This window comes from Cricetulus griseus, chromosome 4 (assembly GCF_003668045.3).
Source record: "Cricetulus griseus strain 17A/GY chromosome 4, alternate assembly CriGri-PICRH-1.0, whole genome shotgun sequence".
In the NCBI taxonomy this organism is placed as follows: Eukaryota; Metazoa; Chordata; class Mammalia; order Rodentia; family Cricetidae; genus Cricetulus; species Cricetulus griseus.
The window spans coordinates 221,748,532-221,761,563 of NC_048597.1; the positions used below are offsets into that span (position 1 = coordinate 221,748,532).

Here is a 13,032-nt window from a genome sequence, read left to right on the forward strand (position 1 = left end):
CTAGTCATTGGCCAGCAGCATTGTAACTAATATAAGACTCTGTGAGTTATTTGGGGGTGGCAGGATTTAGGTGGCTGGTGGTAAGATTTATCCTTACAAGGAGTCATTGTAGTGTTTTGGGCAAAAAAGTGATACTGTCTGTATAATGTTAAAAGATCACTTTATTGTGCTATTTTCAAGTAAGATCTCTGGCCCAGGCTGTCCTTGAACTCACTCCCTATGTAACTGAGGATGATCTTGAACTTCTAATCATCCTGTACCTACCTACACAGTGCTAGAATTACAGGTGAACAAATACAGGTGAACATGCCTGGCTGATGCAATGCTGGGGGGTCAAACCCAGGGCCTCCTGTATACTAGGCAAGCAGTCTGCCAACTAAGCTACATCCCCATCCAAAGATCACTCTAGATGCCATATTGGAGACTTTTTATAATTGAGACAAGAGATTAGAAATGGTCCACACTTGTTATACAAATACCTGATACAGAGACAGATCACAGCGGGTCAAGGGTAGCCTTGGCTACATAAACTACATAGTAAGTGTAAAGTCTGTGCTACATGAGACCCTATCTTAAAAACTACTGCCAATGAAACACCCCTCCAGTCATGCTCAATCAAGCAACTATAACTAAACTCAGTGGGTAACAAAAAACAGTAACAAGTCAGGAAAGTGGGATGGGGATGGGAGGAGCTTGACAGGGAGAGTGTTTCAGCAGGAGAGGGAGAGAATAAAAGAGGGGAAGAGTTTAGTGGAAATGGCCAAATCCCATTATAAACGCGTGTGAGATCAAAGAAGTAAAGAAGGGACTAAGATGAGCGATAAGAAGTTGCATTTTGAGCCCAGTGGTGGTGATACAGCACTTTAATCCCAGCACTTGGGAGGCAGACAAAGGCAGATCTCTGTGAGTTCAAGGCCAACCTGGTCTACACAGTAAATTCCAGGATATCTAGGGCTACACAGAGAAACCCTGTCTTTTTTTTTTTTTTTCCCCGAGACAGGGTGCTGGGATTAAAGGCATGTGCCACCAATGCCCAGCAAGAAACCTTGTCTTGAATAACAACCAACCAAACAAAAACCAACCAACCAGTCAATCAATCAAACAAAAACAACCAACCAAACAAACAAAAACCAAAGGACCAACCAGCCAAAAAAGTTGCATTGTGGAGTTGTCAAATTGCTCTGGGTGGGGGTGGGGAGTAAAAATGCTTGCTGTGCCAGCCCATGTAAAAGTGGAAGAAGAGAACCAACTCCATCCACAAAGTTGTTCTCTGATCTCCATGTAGGTGCTGTGGTATGTCCACACACACACACACACACACACACCACACACACACAAGAAGTTACATTGTGGGTATTTGTTGAAGGTAGGCGGGCACTCAAGATTCCTCATCATTTCAACTTGAAGTTTGAGGTTTGAGAGAAATAGAGAAGTTAAAAATGACTCATGTTTGGGCCTGAGCCACAAAGGGTCGCTCTGTAATGGAGAAGCTTTTGTGGAAGAAGGCTAGTTCAGTTTGGGGTACATTGAGTTTGGAATGCCTACTGAACATCTGAGTGAAGTTGGCAGGTGGGTATATTAATCTGAGTTCCAGAAGCAGCTCTGGGCTGGAGATATAAATGTAGAAGCCTGTATCAAATGCAGACGTCCGTGGTACCTGTATGGTGAGAATGGCGGTTGCTTTCAGGACCCCTGTGAATACCACCATCTGATGATTCCAAAGTCCCTGATATAAATACCATATTTGCATATAATCTCTGCATATACACTTTTTTTTTTTCTTTTAGACAGAGCCTTGCTTATGCTGGCCTTGGACTTTCAATTTGCCTGTCTCAGCCTTCCTAGGGCTGGGATTACAGGCGTATGCCACTATATCCAGCCCTTGATCTTTAAGTCACAGCTCCTTCAGTTGTGGACTGTGACTCTACATACCGTCTCATAACTGAACTGGGGGTTTTGACAAATTTGGCAACGGTAAAGGGATTCTGAACAGACAACTCCAAATTAATAAAAAGTCAAATGCATAATGAATCCAAGGTGTCTCTAGCCCCACTCACCTGTGTAGTACCGAAGGACTTCACCACAGCCATGGTTCTGAACACACATGTGTACTTTGCATGCAGTTATACTATGGAAAGCTAATGGAAGCTGCCTGAAACACCTCAGCAGATACACTCAAAGTGAAGGAACCAGCTTTCCTTTTGGCAGCCATAACGGCCGAACACGTGCTTCTATGACCTTGTCCCAGACACTAGAAAGTCAGATGCCTGTCTCGTGACAAGGAGCCAATCAGAAGTTAGCTGGTGATGCTATGCTTTACGACCCTGGGTGTGCTTTACGGACAAGCGCACAGCAATGACGCAGAGAGCATAGCAACCACCCTGGGAGGGCCTATGGGCCATAACAACCAGTTGACCAATCAACACAGGGCAAGCCCTCCAAGCCTGGAGGCACACCAATCGTGAGCTTGTGCGTACCCCTAGACACTCCCCTTATGCTGCCCTATAAAGATCTGTGCACAGCGGCTTCAAACTGTCTTTTGGGAGCCATCCGCCATGGCGGATGTGTGAAAGACCCGAGCTAACATGGGGTTAGCTCGTTAAATTACAATAAAGCCTTATGCAGTTTGCAGCAAGCTCTTGAATCCGCCTGGTGATTGGGGTGACCTCGAACGTGGCCTGGGACCCCGGATACTTGAGTTTTCGGGGGTCTAACAAAAGAAGTGGGTGTGTGAGTGCTGGCGCGCGCGTGTACACACACACACACACACACACACACACACAATCTTTTTAAAAATCATTAAATAAGAGGCTGGAGAGAGGACTCATCCGTTAAGAGTACTGGCTGCTCTTCCTGGGAACCCATGTTAATTCCCAGCACCCACATGGTGGCTTACAACCAAGTAACTTTAGTCCCAGGTGATCCAACACCTTCTGGCTTTAGAGGCACCAGGTACTCAAGGTGGTATAGACACAAGCATGTAGCAAACATTTATACACATAAAATTAAAAAAATAAAAATCTTAACTGGGCATTGGTGGCACACGCCTTTAATCCCAGCACTCAGATGCCAGAAGCAGGCGGATCTCCATGAGTTGGAGGCCAGCCTGGTCTCCAGAGCGAGTGCCAGGATAGGCTCCAAAGCTATACACAGAGAAACCCTGTCTCAAAAAACAAACAAACAAACAAACAAAATCCTAAAAACAAAGATGTAGATGGAAAAAATCACACTACATAGCATGCAGCGTGGTATATGCTGGGCATTTGTAAGCAATAATTTTAATCAGTTGTCTTAATAGGAGAATGCTACAAAATCACGGTAATACAACTTCACTGTTTTTCTTTTGGAAGTGACGTCGCATGTATTCCAGGCTGCCCTTGAGTAGACTCTACAGCTGGGGATGACCTTGAACTTCCCAGCCTCCTGCCTCCACCTCCTAAATGCTGGGATTATAGACCTATACAACCATACCTGGTGTATTCGGTGCTGGGGATTGAACTCAGGGCTTCATGAATGGGAGACTGGCACTCTACCAACTGAGCTACATGCCCAGCCCTATTAGGAATACAACTTTGACCTCACTTTAGGTCTTTAATTAGCCATCTGAAGGTTTGCCATTGTTATGAAAGTAAACACTTCTTAGACTAAGCAAATATGATATGGAAACCACAACTCTGTATAAACACAGTTGAGAAAATGCTGTGAGGAAAGATGACTGAAGCAATAAAGTGGAGCAGAAAGTGACCCATCTCTCGGAGGGGCCACCGCTCTACAGAGCGGCTGTGACTTGGGAGGGAAACCTAGGATGCATGGGGGAGGGCTCTGGTTCTTTCTCTAATCACGGCGACATGAATTTTAGCTCCAGGAATTCAGCAGGGCCACCTTTACCAGGCGTTGGCAAGATATGGTTTGAAAGGTTAAGGTGATTATTAATAATAACTAACTAGGTGAGGTGGTTTTCCCCTGTCATACCAGCACTTGAGAGGTCGGAGGCAGGGAGAGGGGTAGTTCTGGATCATCATCATTCACACACCAGAGTCAAAGCCAGACTCGGTCTCACACACCAGGAAGATGGGTTGGAGGGAGGGTGGGTGAAGCCTTGCAGCTTGAGGGCCTGAGTGAAGAGGCTCAGCATCCTCATAAAGTCAGGGGAGCAGTGTTTCTACATCCAGTGGGAGGCAAAGGCTGAAGAATCACTTACAAGTGTCAGGGTCAACTAGCCTGGCAGATATGCAGTGTCAAATCACAAATAAAACATGAAACCCTGTCTCAAACAAGGTGGAAGGTGGTTGATAGGCAACGTTGTTTTCTTGAGAATGCACACTCACAAACACGCACGCGCACACACACACACACACACTCAGGGCTGGAAAGATGGTTCAGCCATTAAGAGTACCGACTAATCTTCCAGAGGACCCTGGTTCAATTTCCAGCACCCACATGGCAGCTCACAACTGCCTGTAACTCCAGGATCTGACCCCCCCCCTCACACAGACATGCATGCAGGCAAAACACCAATGCACATAAAAATAAAAATAATAATTAAAAAAAATTCTAACAAAGAATTATCTGGGTGCTAGCTAAGGTTCTCCGTCCTTGCTGTATTAACTATGTGATGGAAAGATGACTAGTGTCGGGGTGGGGGCGGGAGGCGGGGGAGAGAGGGAGTCAGTGGGGTCTTTTCAGATCTCACAGGGTACATTTCAGACAGCAAGATCAGAAATGGGCATGGGGATGTGCGCCTTGGGACAAGCAGGCAGGAAGATCAGTTAGAGTCCAGCCTGGGCGATATGAGATCCTCACGTGAAAACAAACAAACAAAATAAAACCAAGACACAAATCCACCAAGACCATTAATCTTAGAAGTGCTGCCAACATTTATCTGTCATGCAGCTTCATAGAAACTGGAAGAACCGGCTCCAGATGTGGGTCCAGCTTGATGTCCTCATCATCGTCCCTTGAGGATGCATCGAGGAAAGGCCAGATATCTAGGACGTCAGGGCGACTGCAGCCCGGCGGCGGGGACAGGGGCAGCCGGTTTGTACCTGGGCGCGCGGTTAAGGCTGCGGACCCCGCTGGGACCGACTGAACGGTGTGGGCAGCGCGGAATTCACGCGGGCCCCGGGTTACCGCCCCACTGAAGGCTGGGCGGCCGTGCCGCTCACCTGACACACCCTGCCCGCCCTACCGTGGCAGCCCGGGTGACAGGTGATGCGCGTAGGGCAGCGTTTCGAAAGGCTTGGAGACCCGGGGGAAAAAACAGCGCCGCCACAAAGTCAATGACTGAACCGGGCCGCGCACGCGCAGTCCCACGGACCTGGACTCCCGCGCATGCGCAGCGGCGTCCCGCTCCTCCGGCAGCTCCGCCCCAGACCCCGCCCCCAGGCTTGGTCCCCGCCCCCGCAGGCGCGGTCAGCGCCAGAACCCCGAACGCCCATATCCGGGTTCCCTCCGCTGCCGCCGCCGCCGCCTCGCTCTCCCAGGCCTGTCAGGAGTGGTGTGATTCCCGACCAAGATGGCGGCCGTGGGGCGAGTCGGCTCGTTCGGTTCCTCTCCACCCGGGCTAGCCTCCACTTACGCCAGCGGGCCCTTGGCCAACGAGCTGGCGTCGGGCAGCGGCGGCCCCGCGCCGGGCGACGACGAGGACGGACAGAACCTCTGGTAACGACCGCACCCCTCTCTGGTTCCCCGCGGGTTATCGCCTCGCCGGGGCGGGCGCCTTCGGGATCCCGGAGCCCCGCGGGAGCCGGGAGCCGGGAGTCGGGAGCCGGGCGCCGGGCGGGGCCTCCCGGGAGCTGGGGCCGGCGGAGCCCGTCCTCGCCCGGGCCCGGCCTCAGCTTGCGCCTTGCTCCCCGTTAGGTCCTGCATCCTCAGCGAGGTCTCCACGCGCTCGCGCTCCAAGCTCCCGACCGGGAAGAACGTGCTGCTGCTGGGTAAGTGGCCTCCGCCGGGGCCGGGGATGCCGGCTCACCCATCCGCTCGCCCACTCCCTTTGTGCGCTGCGGACAGCGGGCCCGGCCGCGCCCCGCCTCCCGGCCTGCGGCTGACAGCTGGGGGACAAGGAGACCCCGGTCCTCCCGGCTTGGACCCTCCCGTCCTTTCTCCTCCCTGGGTCGTGGGGTGACCCTGTCATCTCCCCCTGGGAGACACATGATGAGCAGAACACCCGAGGGAATTCTAGTGGTCTGAGGGTCTGCCTAGACAAACGGGGGCAGTTTTTCCTTTCATAACAGAGATTGGTAGCAGGAGGGCTCCAGCGCAAACGCATGCATGCCATTAATATTTAATAGCTGACTCTTTTGTGTAATTGACAGGAGCCAGAGACCGGGCCTTGATGAGTGTTATTTGAATCAACATTGTCCCGGCACTGTGTACTCGGGTTGCAGTTGTCTTTTTTAACTGTCACCTAATAACTCTGAAATTTGTAAAGGGCAGTAGAACAGCGTTCTCATTTAGTTCCTTCAGCCGATGGCTAGAATAAGGGAGGCATGTCTCTCCCCCTTCTCTTAGGTATTTTTATCTCTACTGGCTGGAAAGTGGGGATAAAGGACCGAAGGACAGTAAGACAATTCCAGTCTCACATTTTTGCAAGTTTTTCCACCTCCGGGAGAAATTTCAAGCTTTTTTTTTTTTTAACATGCAAGATATTGGAGTGTATAATAAGATTACAGTTATATTTTAAAACTTCGATGTGGGTGTCTCAAGACTCTTGAATTTTAGACTGAAGAGTTTTTGTTATGTGTGCCTAGGAATTGCTAACTGAGAGGCCCCACAGTTGACTGTGAATGGGTAGGTAGGAAGAACTGACTCATTTTCTATGACCTCCTGTCATTATATGCGTACATCTTTCTGTTGTATAAAGTTGTGGTCCAGCTAGTTGGAAAAATCAGCTTTGTACCTTACCTTGGTTTTCGTGTGATTGAAGGCACCACGTGCAGATAGCTTGGGTTGGATAAAAGCCCTTGTCACATACAAACAGTGATCTTAAGCAAGTAGATAGATGTCTGCAAACCTGGCTTCCTCCATCTTTCAAATGAGAGCTGTGGAAATAACTGTGCCTGCCTCCTGGAATTGTGGGAGGGTCAAATGAGGCACTGTGGGAAGCCAGGCAGCAGAGATTATTAGATGGCTTGCCTGAATGACAAGACATTCCTGAGAAGACTTTTAACAAGTGAATTAGAGTTGCTGTTGTGCCTGCTGCTCCCATTGCTGAGTGCCCAGTTACAAACAAGAAAGGATTACTGCCTACATAAGTAATATGGATAGGGCAGAGATAAAGTAGGGTCCCAAAGAAACAAAACCAAACCAGTTCCAGAGAAATGTCTTTAATTGCTAATGTAGACAGATTACAACTAATTGCTACAGGGAACTTAAGACTGCATTGGCCACCTTGAAGTGGATTCTGTTTTAATTTCTCTGTTAGTTTTCTTTTCCTTCCAGTCTCCCCAGTGAAATGCAGTTTTTTTTTTTTTTTTTTTTTGGTTTTTTGAGGCAGGGTTTCTCTGTGGCTTTGGAGACTGTCCTGGAACTAGGTCTTGTAGACCAGGCTGGTCTCGAACTCACAGAGATCCGCCTGCCTCTGCCTCCCGAGTGCTGGGATTAAAGGTGTTCGCCACCAACGCCCCGTCGAAAAGCAGCAGTCTTGTTCCAGGCTGGTGTTGTCTAGATCCTCTGACTCTTGGTGTACTTGGAGGCCCCACCCTCCTTCAGCTCCCCTCTACCTAGTTCTGTTTTCTTTCTTAGGAACTTTTAGAAAGCTCTGTCTGGTGTCAAGTTATATAAACCTGAAATGGCATGGTTTTTTTTTTTTTTTTCAGTACCATTAGGGTTTTCCTGAGTCCTGCTTTGGAAAAAGCTGATGATTGATTTTTTAGACACTGTTTATGCAAAAATACAGTTACTTTCCCAAAATTCCTCTAAAGAATTTTAGAGCCATTTAATTATCAACTATTACAGCAGTGTTCAGTTTGTGGTGGTAGAGAAAGGAAACACACAGTAGGTGTCCAGTTGTCTTTGTTATGAGTTTGAGGCTGTCAGGCCAGGGAGGTAGGTGCTTGGCTCTAATATGTCATGAGTGAGGAGTCTATGTTCAAAGAAAAAAGAAGTCTGAGCCTGTTAACAAGGCTTTGTATTTCAAAAATAGCCCAGTAAGAGGGCTGACATAGGCCTCTGCCTGAATCCCTTGCATAGCTACACTGCACACATAGCCACACAGCACAGTTTAACCCTGAGCTCACTACCTCACCTTTCCTACAGTAGGATAAAGGAGTCAGAGCTATATGTAAGGGATTACCAAAAGTTATTTTCTTTGCTTGTGTGTGTGTGTGTGTGGGGGGGCGGGCGGGGTGGTTATATACGCATGCATGCAGAGGTATCAGATTCCCCTGGTGCTGGGGTTACAGGCAGTTGTAAGCTGCCTGATGGGGATGCTGTGATTCGAACTCAGGTCCTCAGCAAGAGCACTTTGTGCTCTTAACCACTGAGCTATCTCCAAAACATTTTCATACATATCTCATCTACAGTTCTAGTGCCCAATCTGGAGGGTAGATGGTAGCACCAATTTATAGACGAGGTGATGGGATTTAGATACAGTTACGTAGGCTCTCCAAGCTCATACTATTATTAAGGGTCCTGTGGTGTGGCACTGGTAGAGCTTTCCAACTGGATTGAAGTTCCTTCAAGGAAGACAATGCCATATACAAAACTCTTTACTACTCAATGGTTATTTATGACCCAAAATACCAGTAATTATTTAAAGGAAAAAACACGGTCTTAATGGCTAAAGCCTAAAGCACGAGAAACACAAATCCAGGAGCTGCATAGGAAGACCTGTCTTTAAAAAGAAGCTGGGTAATTTGGTGGTAAGTGCCTGTTGTCCCAGTATTTGGAGATTCAGGCAGGAGTGAATGCAAAGCCATTCCCAGTTACATAGTAAGATGACAACAACAACAAACCAAAAACACAAAGCAAACCTAGAGCAAGGGGCTGGAGAGGTGGCTCAGCAATTAAGAGCACTTGCCCAGGACCACATGGCTCACAGCCATATGTAACTCCAGGTCCAGGAGATCTGATGGCATCTTCTGACTCCTCACACAAGTGGGGCACATACACATGTGCAGGCTAAACGCTCATAAACACAACAACACCCCACACAAACAAACATAACAGACAACCTAACGGGAAAAGATGAAGAAAATCCAAGCACTTATTGGGCTTTGGGATGTGGCTTATTGAGGGATAAAAACTGCCTATGACACTTGTGAGTAAGCAGCCTTTAGTCCACCTGGGCCTGGCTCATAGTAAAATCCAGAAAGAGACTGACAGCACTCGCTCGTTCTACCTGTATCTGTATCTTTCTCCTTTTTCAATGGGGTGAGGTGGGTAGTAGGGATTGAACTGGAGCCTCACGCATAGTAGGTAGGAGGAGCAGGAATTAAAGATCCCCTAGGAAGCATGTTTTTATTAGTTATGCGATGTTGTTTCCTGGTTTAGTGATTGTGAGACTATGATGATGTCACTCTATTGTGATAGAGTGACAGAGAAGAGCATCTCTCATAACCTGAGTTGAGGATATGTTACTATTAAAAAATACACCAAATCCATTTTTTGGGGGGGGGGTTCAAGGCAGGGTTTCTCTGTGGCTTTGGAGGCTGTCCTGGAACTTGCTTGGTAGATCAGGCTGGTCTTGAACTCACAGAGATCCACCTGCCTCTGCTTCCTGAATGCTGGGATTCAAATCCAAAATATTATGAGGACCAGATGGCATATTGTTATCTTAAAATAGTCAGGACTGGTGGTGGAGCATGCCTTTACTCCTAGGACATGGAGGCAGAGGCTGGTGGATCTCTTAGTTCCAGGCCAGCCTAGTCTACTGGGTGAGTTCCAGGACAGCTAGGGCTACACAGAGAAACCCTATCGGGAAACAAACAAAAAGTCAAAGCCTGCCAAGGTTTTTGTAGAGGATCAGATGCTAAGTAATGTATGCTTTGTGAACTGTATAGTCTTTTGCAACTCCTCAGTTCTGCTCTTTAGTCCCCAAACAGCCACAGATGATACATGAATGAGTGAAACAAAGCAGTGTTTCAATAAATCCTTATTTGTAGAAACAGGCTAGTTTTGGTCTATGACCTGACGTTGGTAAATTCCTATAATCCCTTTGTTGCCATTAGTTTTGTCCCTAAGCAAGGGTGACAGTTAATGGAGGTTTTCTTGAATGGGTTATGGTATTTGGCACAGTAGATACTCAGTGAGTGTGTGCTGCATGGATGATGAATTAACTCTCGGTACGGTTGAGTAGAGATTTAAGAATTAAGAGGAGAAGACACATTTTCTCCAGTGCTACTGTCAGAAACAGAAAGCAGAGCCATTGCTGGGCGTTGGTGGCGCACGCCTTTAATTCCAGCACTCGGGAGGCAGAGGCAGGCGGATCTCTGTGAGTTCGAGACCAGCCTGGTCTACAAGAGCTAGTTCCAGGACAGCCTCCAAAAGCCACAGAGAAACCCTGTCTCAAAAAACCAAAAAAACAACAACAACAACAACAACAAAAAACCAGAAAGCAGAGCCACAATAGTGATAGATACAGACTGGTAGAATGGTTCTTCAGCTGGAGTGAAGCCCACCGAAAGAGAATCCCAGCCAAAGCACTTTGAGCATTCAGGAAGGTAGCTGGACATGGTGACATATACCCCAGTACTTGGGAGGTGGAGGCAAGAGGATTGGGAATTCAGAGTCATTCCCATTATGTAGTGAGTTAGAATTCAGCCTGCACTACATGAGACTTGTTTTAAAAAAAAAAAAAAAAAACCTTAAAAAAGCCCTGCATTGATGGGCAACCCTGTCTTGCTTGATAGAATACCTCTGCATTCATTTCTTCAGCAGTTTCAGAATTACACTGTGCAGAATCATCCAAGTGAAACTGGGCTGAGAGTCCCTTTCTGTCCTCCAGAAGCGTGTAAAGTCCTGTGGGGCGATGACAGAGTAATGCAAGTCCATGAAATGTTGGTGTGAAGCAGCAGCCGTGAGAGACTGTTGCTGGGAGTGACTGGGGAGGAGATTCTGGGTGAAGGACAGTGGAAAGGTGTGAGTGTCTGCTGAGAAAGGCTGAAGAACCTCAGGTGTGGTGGAAGGAGTCCCCCTACAGGCCAGGCAGCTGGGAGTGGATTCTCTTTCTGTTTTTGGAAGCCGAAGCATTGTGAACACCACCTGTAAATTGAGATAATTATATATTTCATGGTATTAAAAGAACCAAAAGACATTGTCTAAAAACCTTTAACGTTGGAAGTCACTAACTTAAAAGTTGTGCATGTTTCATGCTAGAGAAAGAAAAATAAAATGCTAAAAAAAAAAAAATGAAGCCAACTGCCAGACATGGTGGCACATGGCTTTAAATCCCAGCACTTGGAAGCCAGAGGCAGGCAGATCTCTGTGACTTTGAGGCCAACCTGGTCTACAGAGTAAGTTTCAGGGCAACATAGTGAGGTACTATCAGAAACAAAACAATACAACCCCCCCAATTATATATCATATTAATTATTTATATGAATATACATTTAAATATGTATTATGTGTGTGTTGTGGAGTGAGGACAACTTTGTTGAGTTAGTTTCTCCTTCCACTTTTTTAGTTTGAAAATTGACAACCGTTTTTATTATTAATTGTTAAAAGATTGGTTACATCACAACCAAATTTTGTGTTTCATACTTATGACCTGATCATTCTGTAGGCTGAGGAATTTAGTTTGAGACCAGCCTGTGCTACAAGAGAGTTCTGTGCCAGTTGGGCTACATAGCAAGATGTCCCCTTGCAACAGCAAAAAGCAATGAATAAATAACTTAAAACAATAAGAACAACAGCGTAAGAAACAGATTATGGCATTTTTTTCTACAAGATATTTCCTAAACTGCATGGAAGGAGGTACTTGTTTCCAATAGTAGTTATTAAATAAAGCCCCTGAGTTAGTGTATGCTAACTTATTTGTGCATCTTTATGACAAGCAAAGGTCTAGCAGAGTACTATGCATGTGAAATCAGTGCTGGTTGATAATAAAGCTGAAGCTCCCAGAAATTCGGCTGGAGCCTACACATGGGAAACCTTTCAGCATTATATGGATCCAGAGATCAAACTCTGCTACCTCTCCAGCCCAACTTTTATCTTTCCTTATTGAATAATGGTATACCTGATTGTATTGTAATTATGGTTGATTATAGGTCATTATTGTTACGTCTTACTTCCCATGTACCCAGTATTATCTTTGGGATAAATTCCTACAAGTGACATTGCTAAGTAATGCATACCATAGCTGCTGATAAAGAGCCTCTAGTTCAGTGAGACTTTGACCTCTGGAGCAGAGGAGCTGCTGAGCCATTGGGAGCAGCATTTACTGGCCTTTGTCTTTATTGAATTAAACTGATTTTTAATTCCCTTTTAATCTGTCTTTCAAGGCGGAGAAGGGAAAGAAGAAAGCAAGCCTGGATGAATGCTATTATAATAGTTATTTTATTTCCTTAGTCAGAAATTAGTCAGAAAAATAACTGAGAACAGGTTCTAATGTTTTCATGTGATGGGGATTGCTAAGTGATGGAACTATCCTGTTACACCAGTTACTCGTGCTGAAGTTCCCCCAGGTGATGTGTGTGTAGAGTTTCTGCTGTTTCATAGACAAGGGCTTTGTGTCTCAGGCCTCACAGTTTCACTAGTGTTCACAATTGGCTTTGTTAGTTTGCTCTGCAGATGCTCCTTGATGCTTCTGAGCATTTAGTCTTATCAGGTGTGCATAAAAGTTTACTCATGGCACCAAGCCCTGCTGCTGGGGACAGCCTATTCCCGCTGTACCTCACTAAGGAGGGAGATGCCCACTGAGAGCTGGTAGCAGGTCACAAGCCCCATCCCTTTGGATCCTCCACATAACCTGTGGAGGGCTAAGTGGAAGATCTGAGCCAAAAGTAGTTGCATGAAGATCCCTCGTGAGGCTGGGCGTGGTGGCGCACACCAGCACTTAGGATGCAGAGGCAGATAGATTTCTGTGAGTTCAAG

At 46.7% G+C, this 13,032-nt stretch overlaps 1 protein-coding gene across 1 annotated transcript in view; it reads left to right on the forward strand.

The window, feature by feature from the left end:
• The first annotated feature begins 5,417 nt into the window (after positions 1-5,417).
• The window catches only part of Dync1li1 (dynein cytoplasmic 1 light intermediate chain 1), a 37,662-nt gene continuing 30,047 nt past the window's right edge, over positions 5,418-13,032 (forward strand). The window contains exons 1-2 of the mRNA XM_027415305.2: positions 5,418-5,661; positions 5,860-5,933. Of these exons, the coding sequence (XP_027271106.1) occupies positions 5,516-5,661; positions 5,860-5,933 (220 nt within the window). The 5' untranslated portion in view covers positions 5,418-5,515. The remainder of the gene's footprint in view (positions 5,662-5,859; positions 5,934-13,032) is intronic.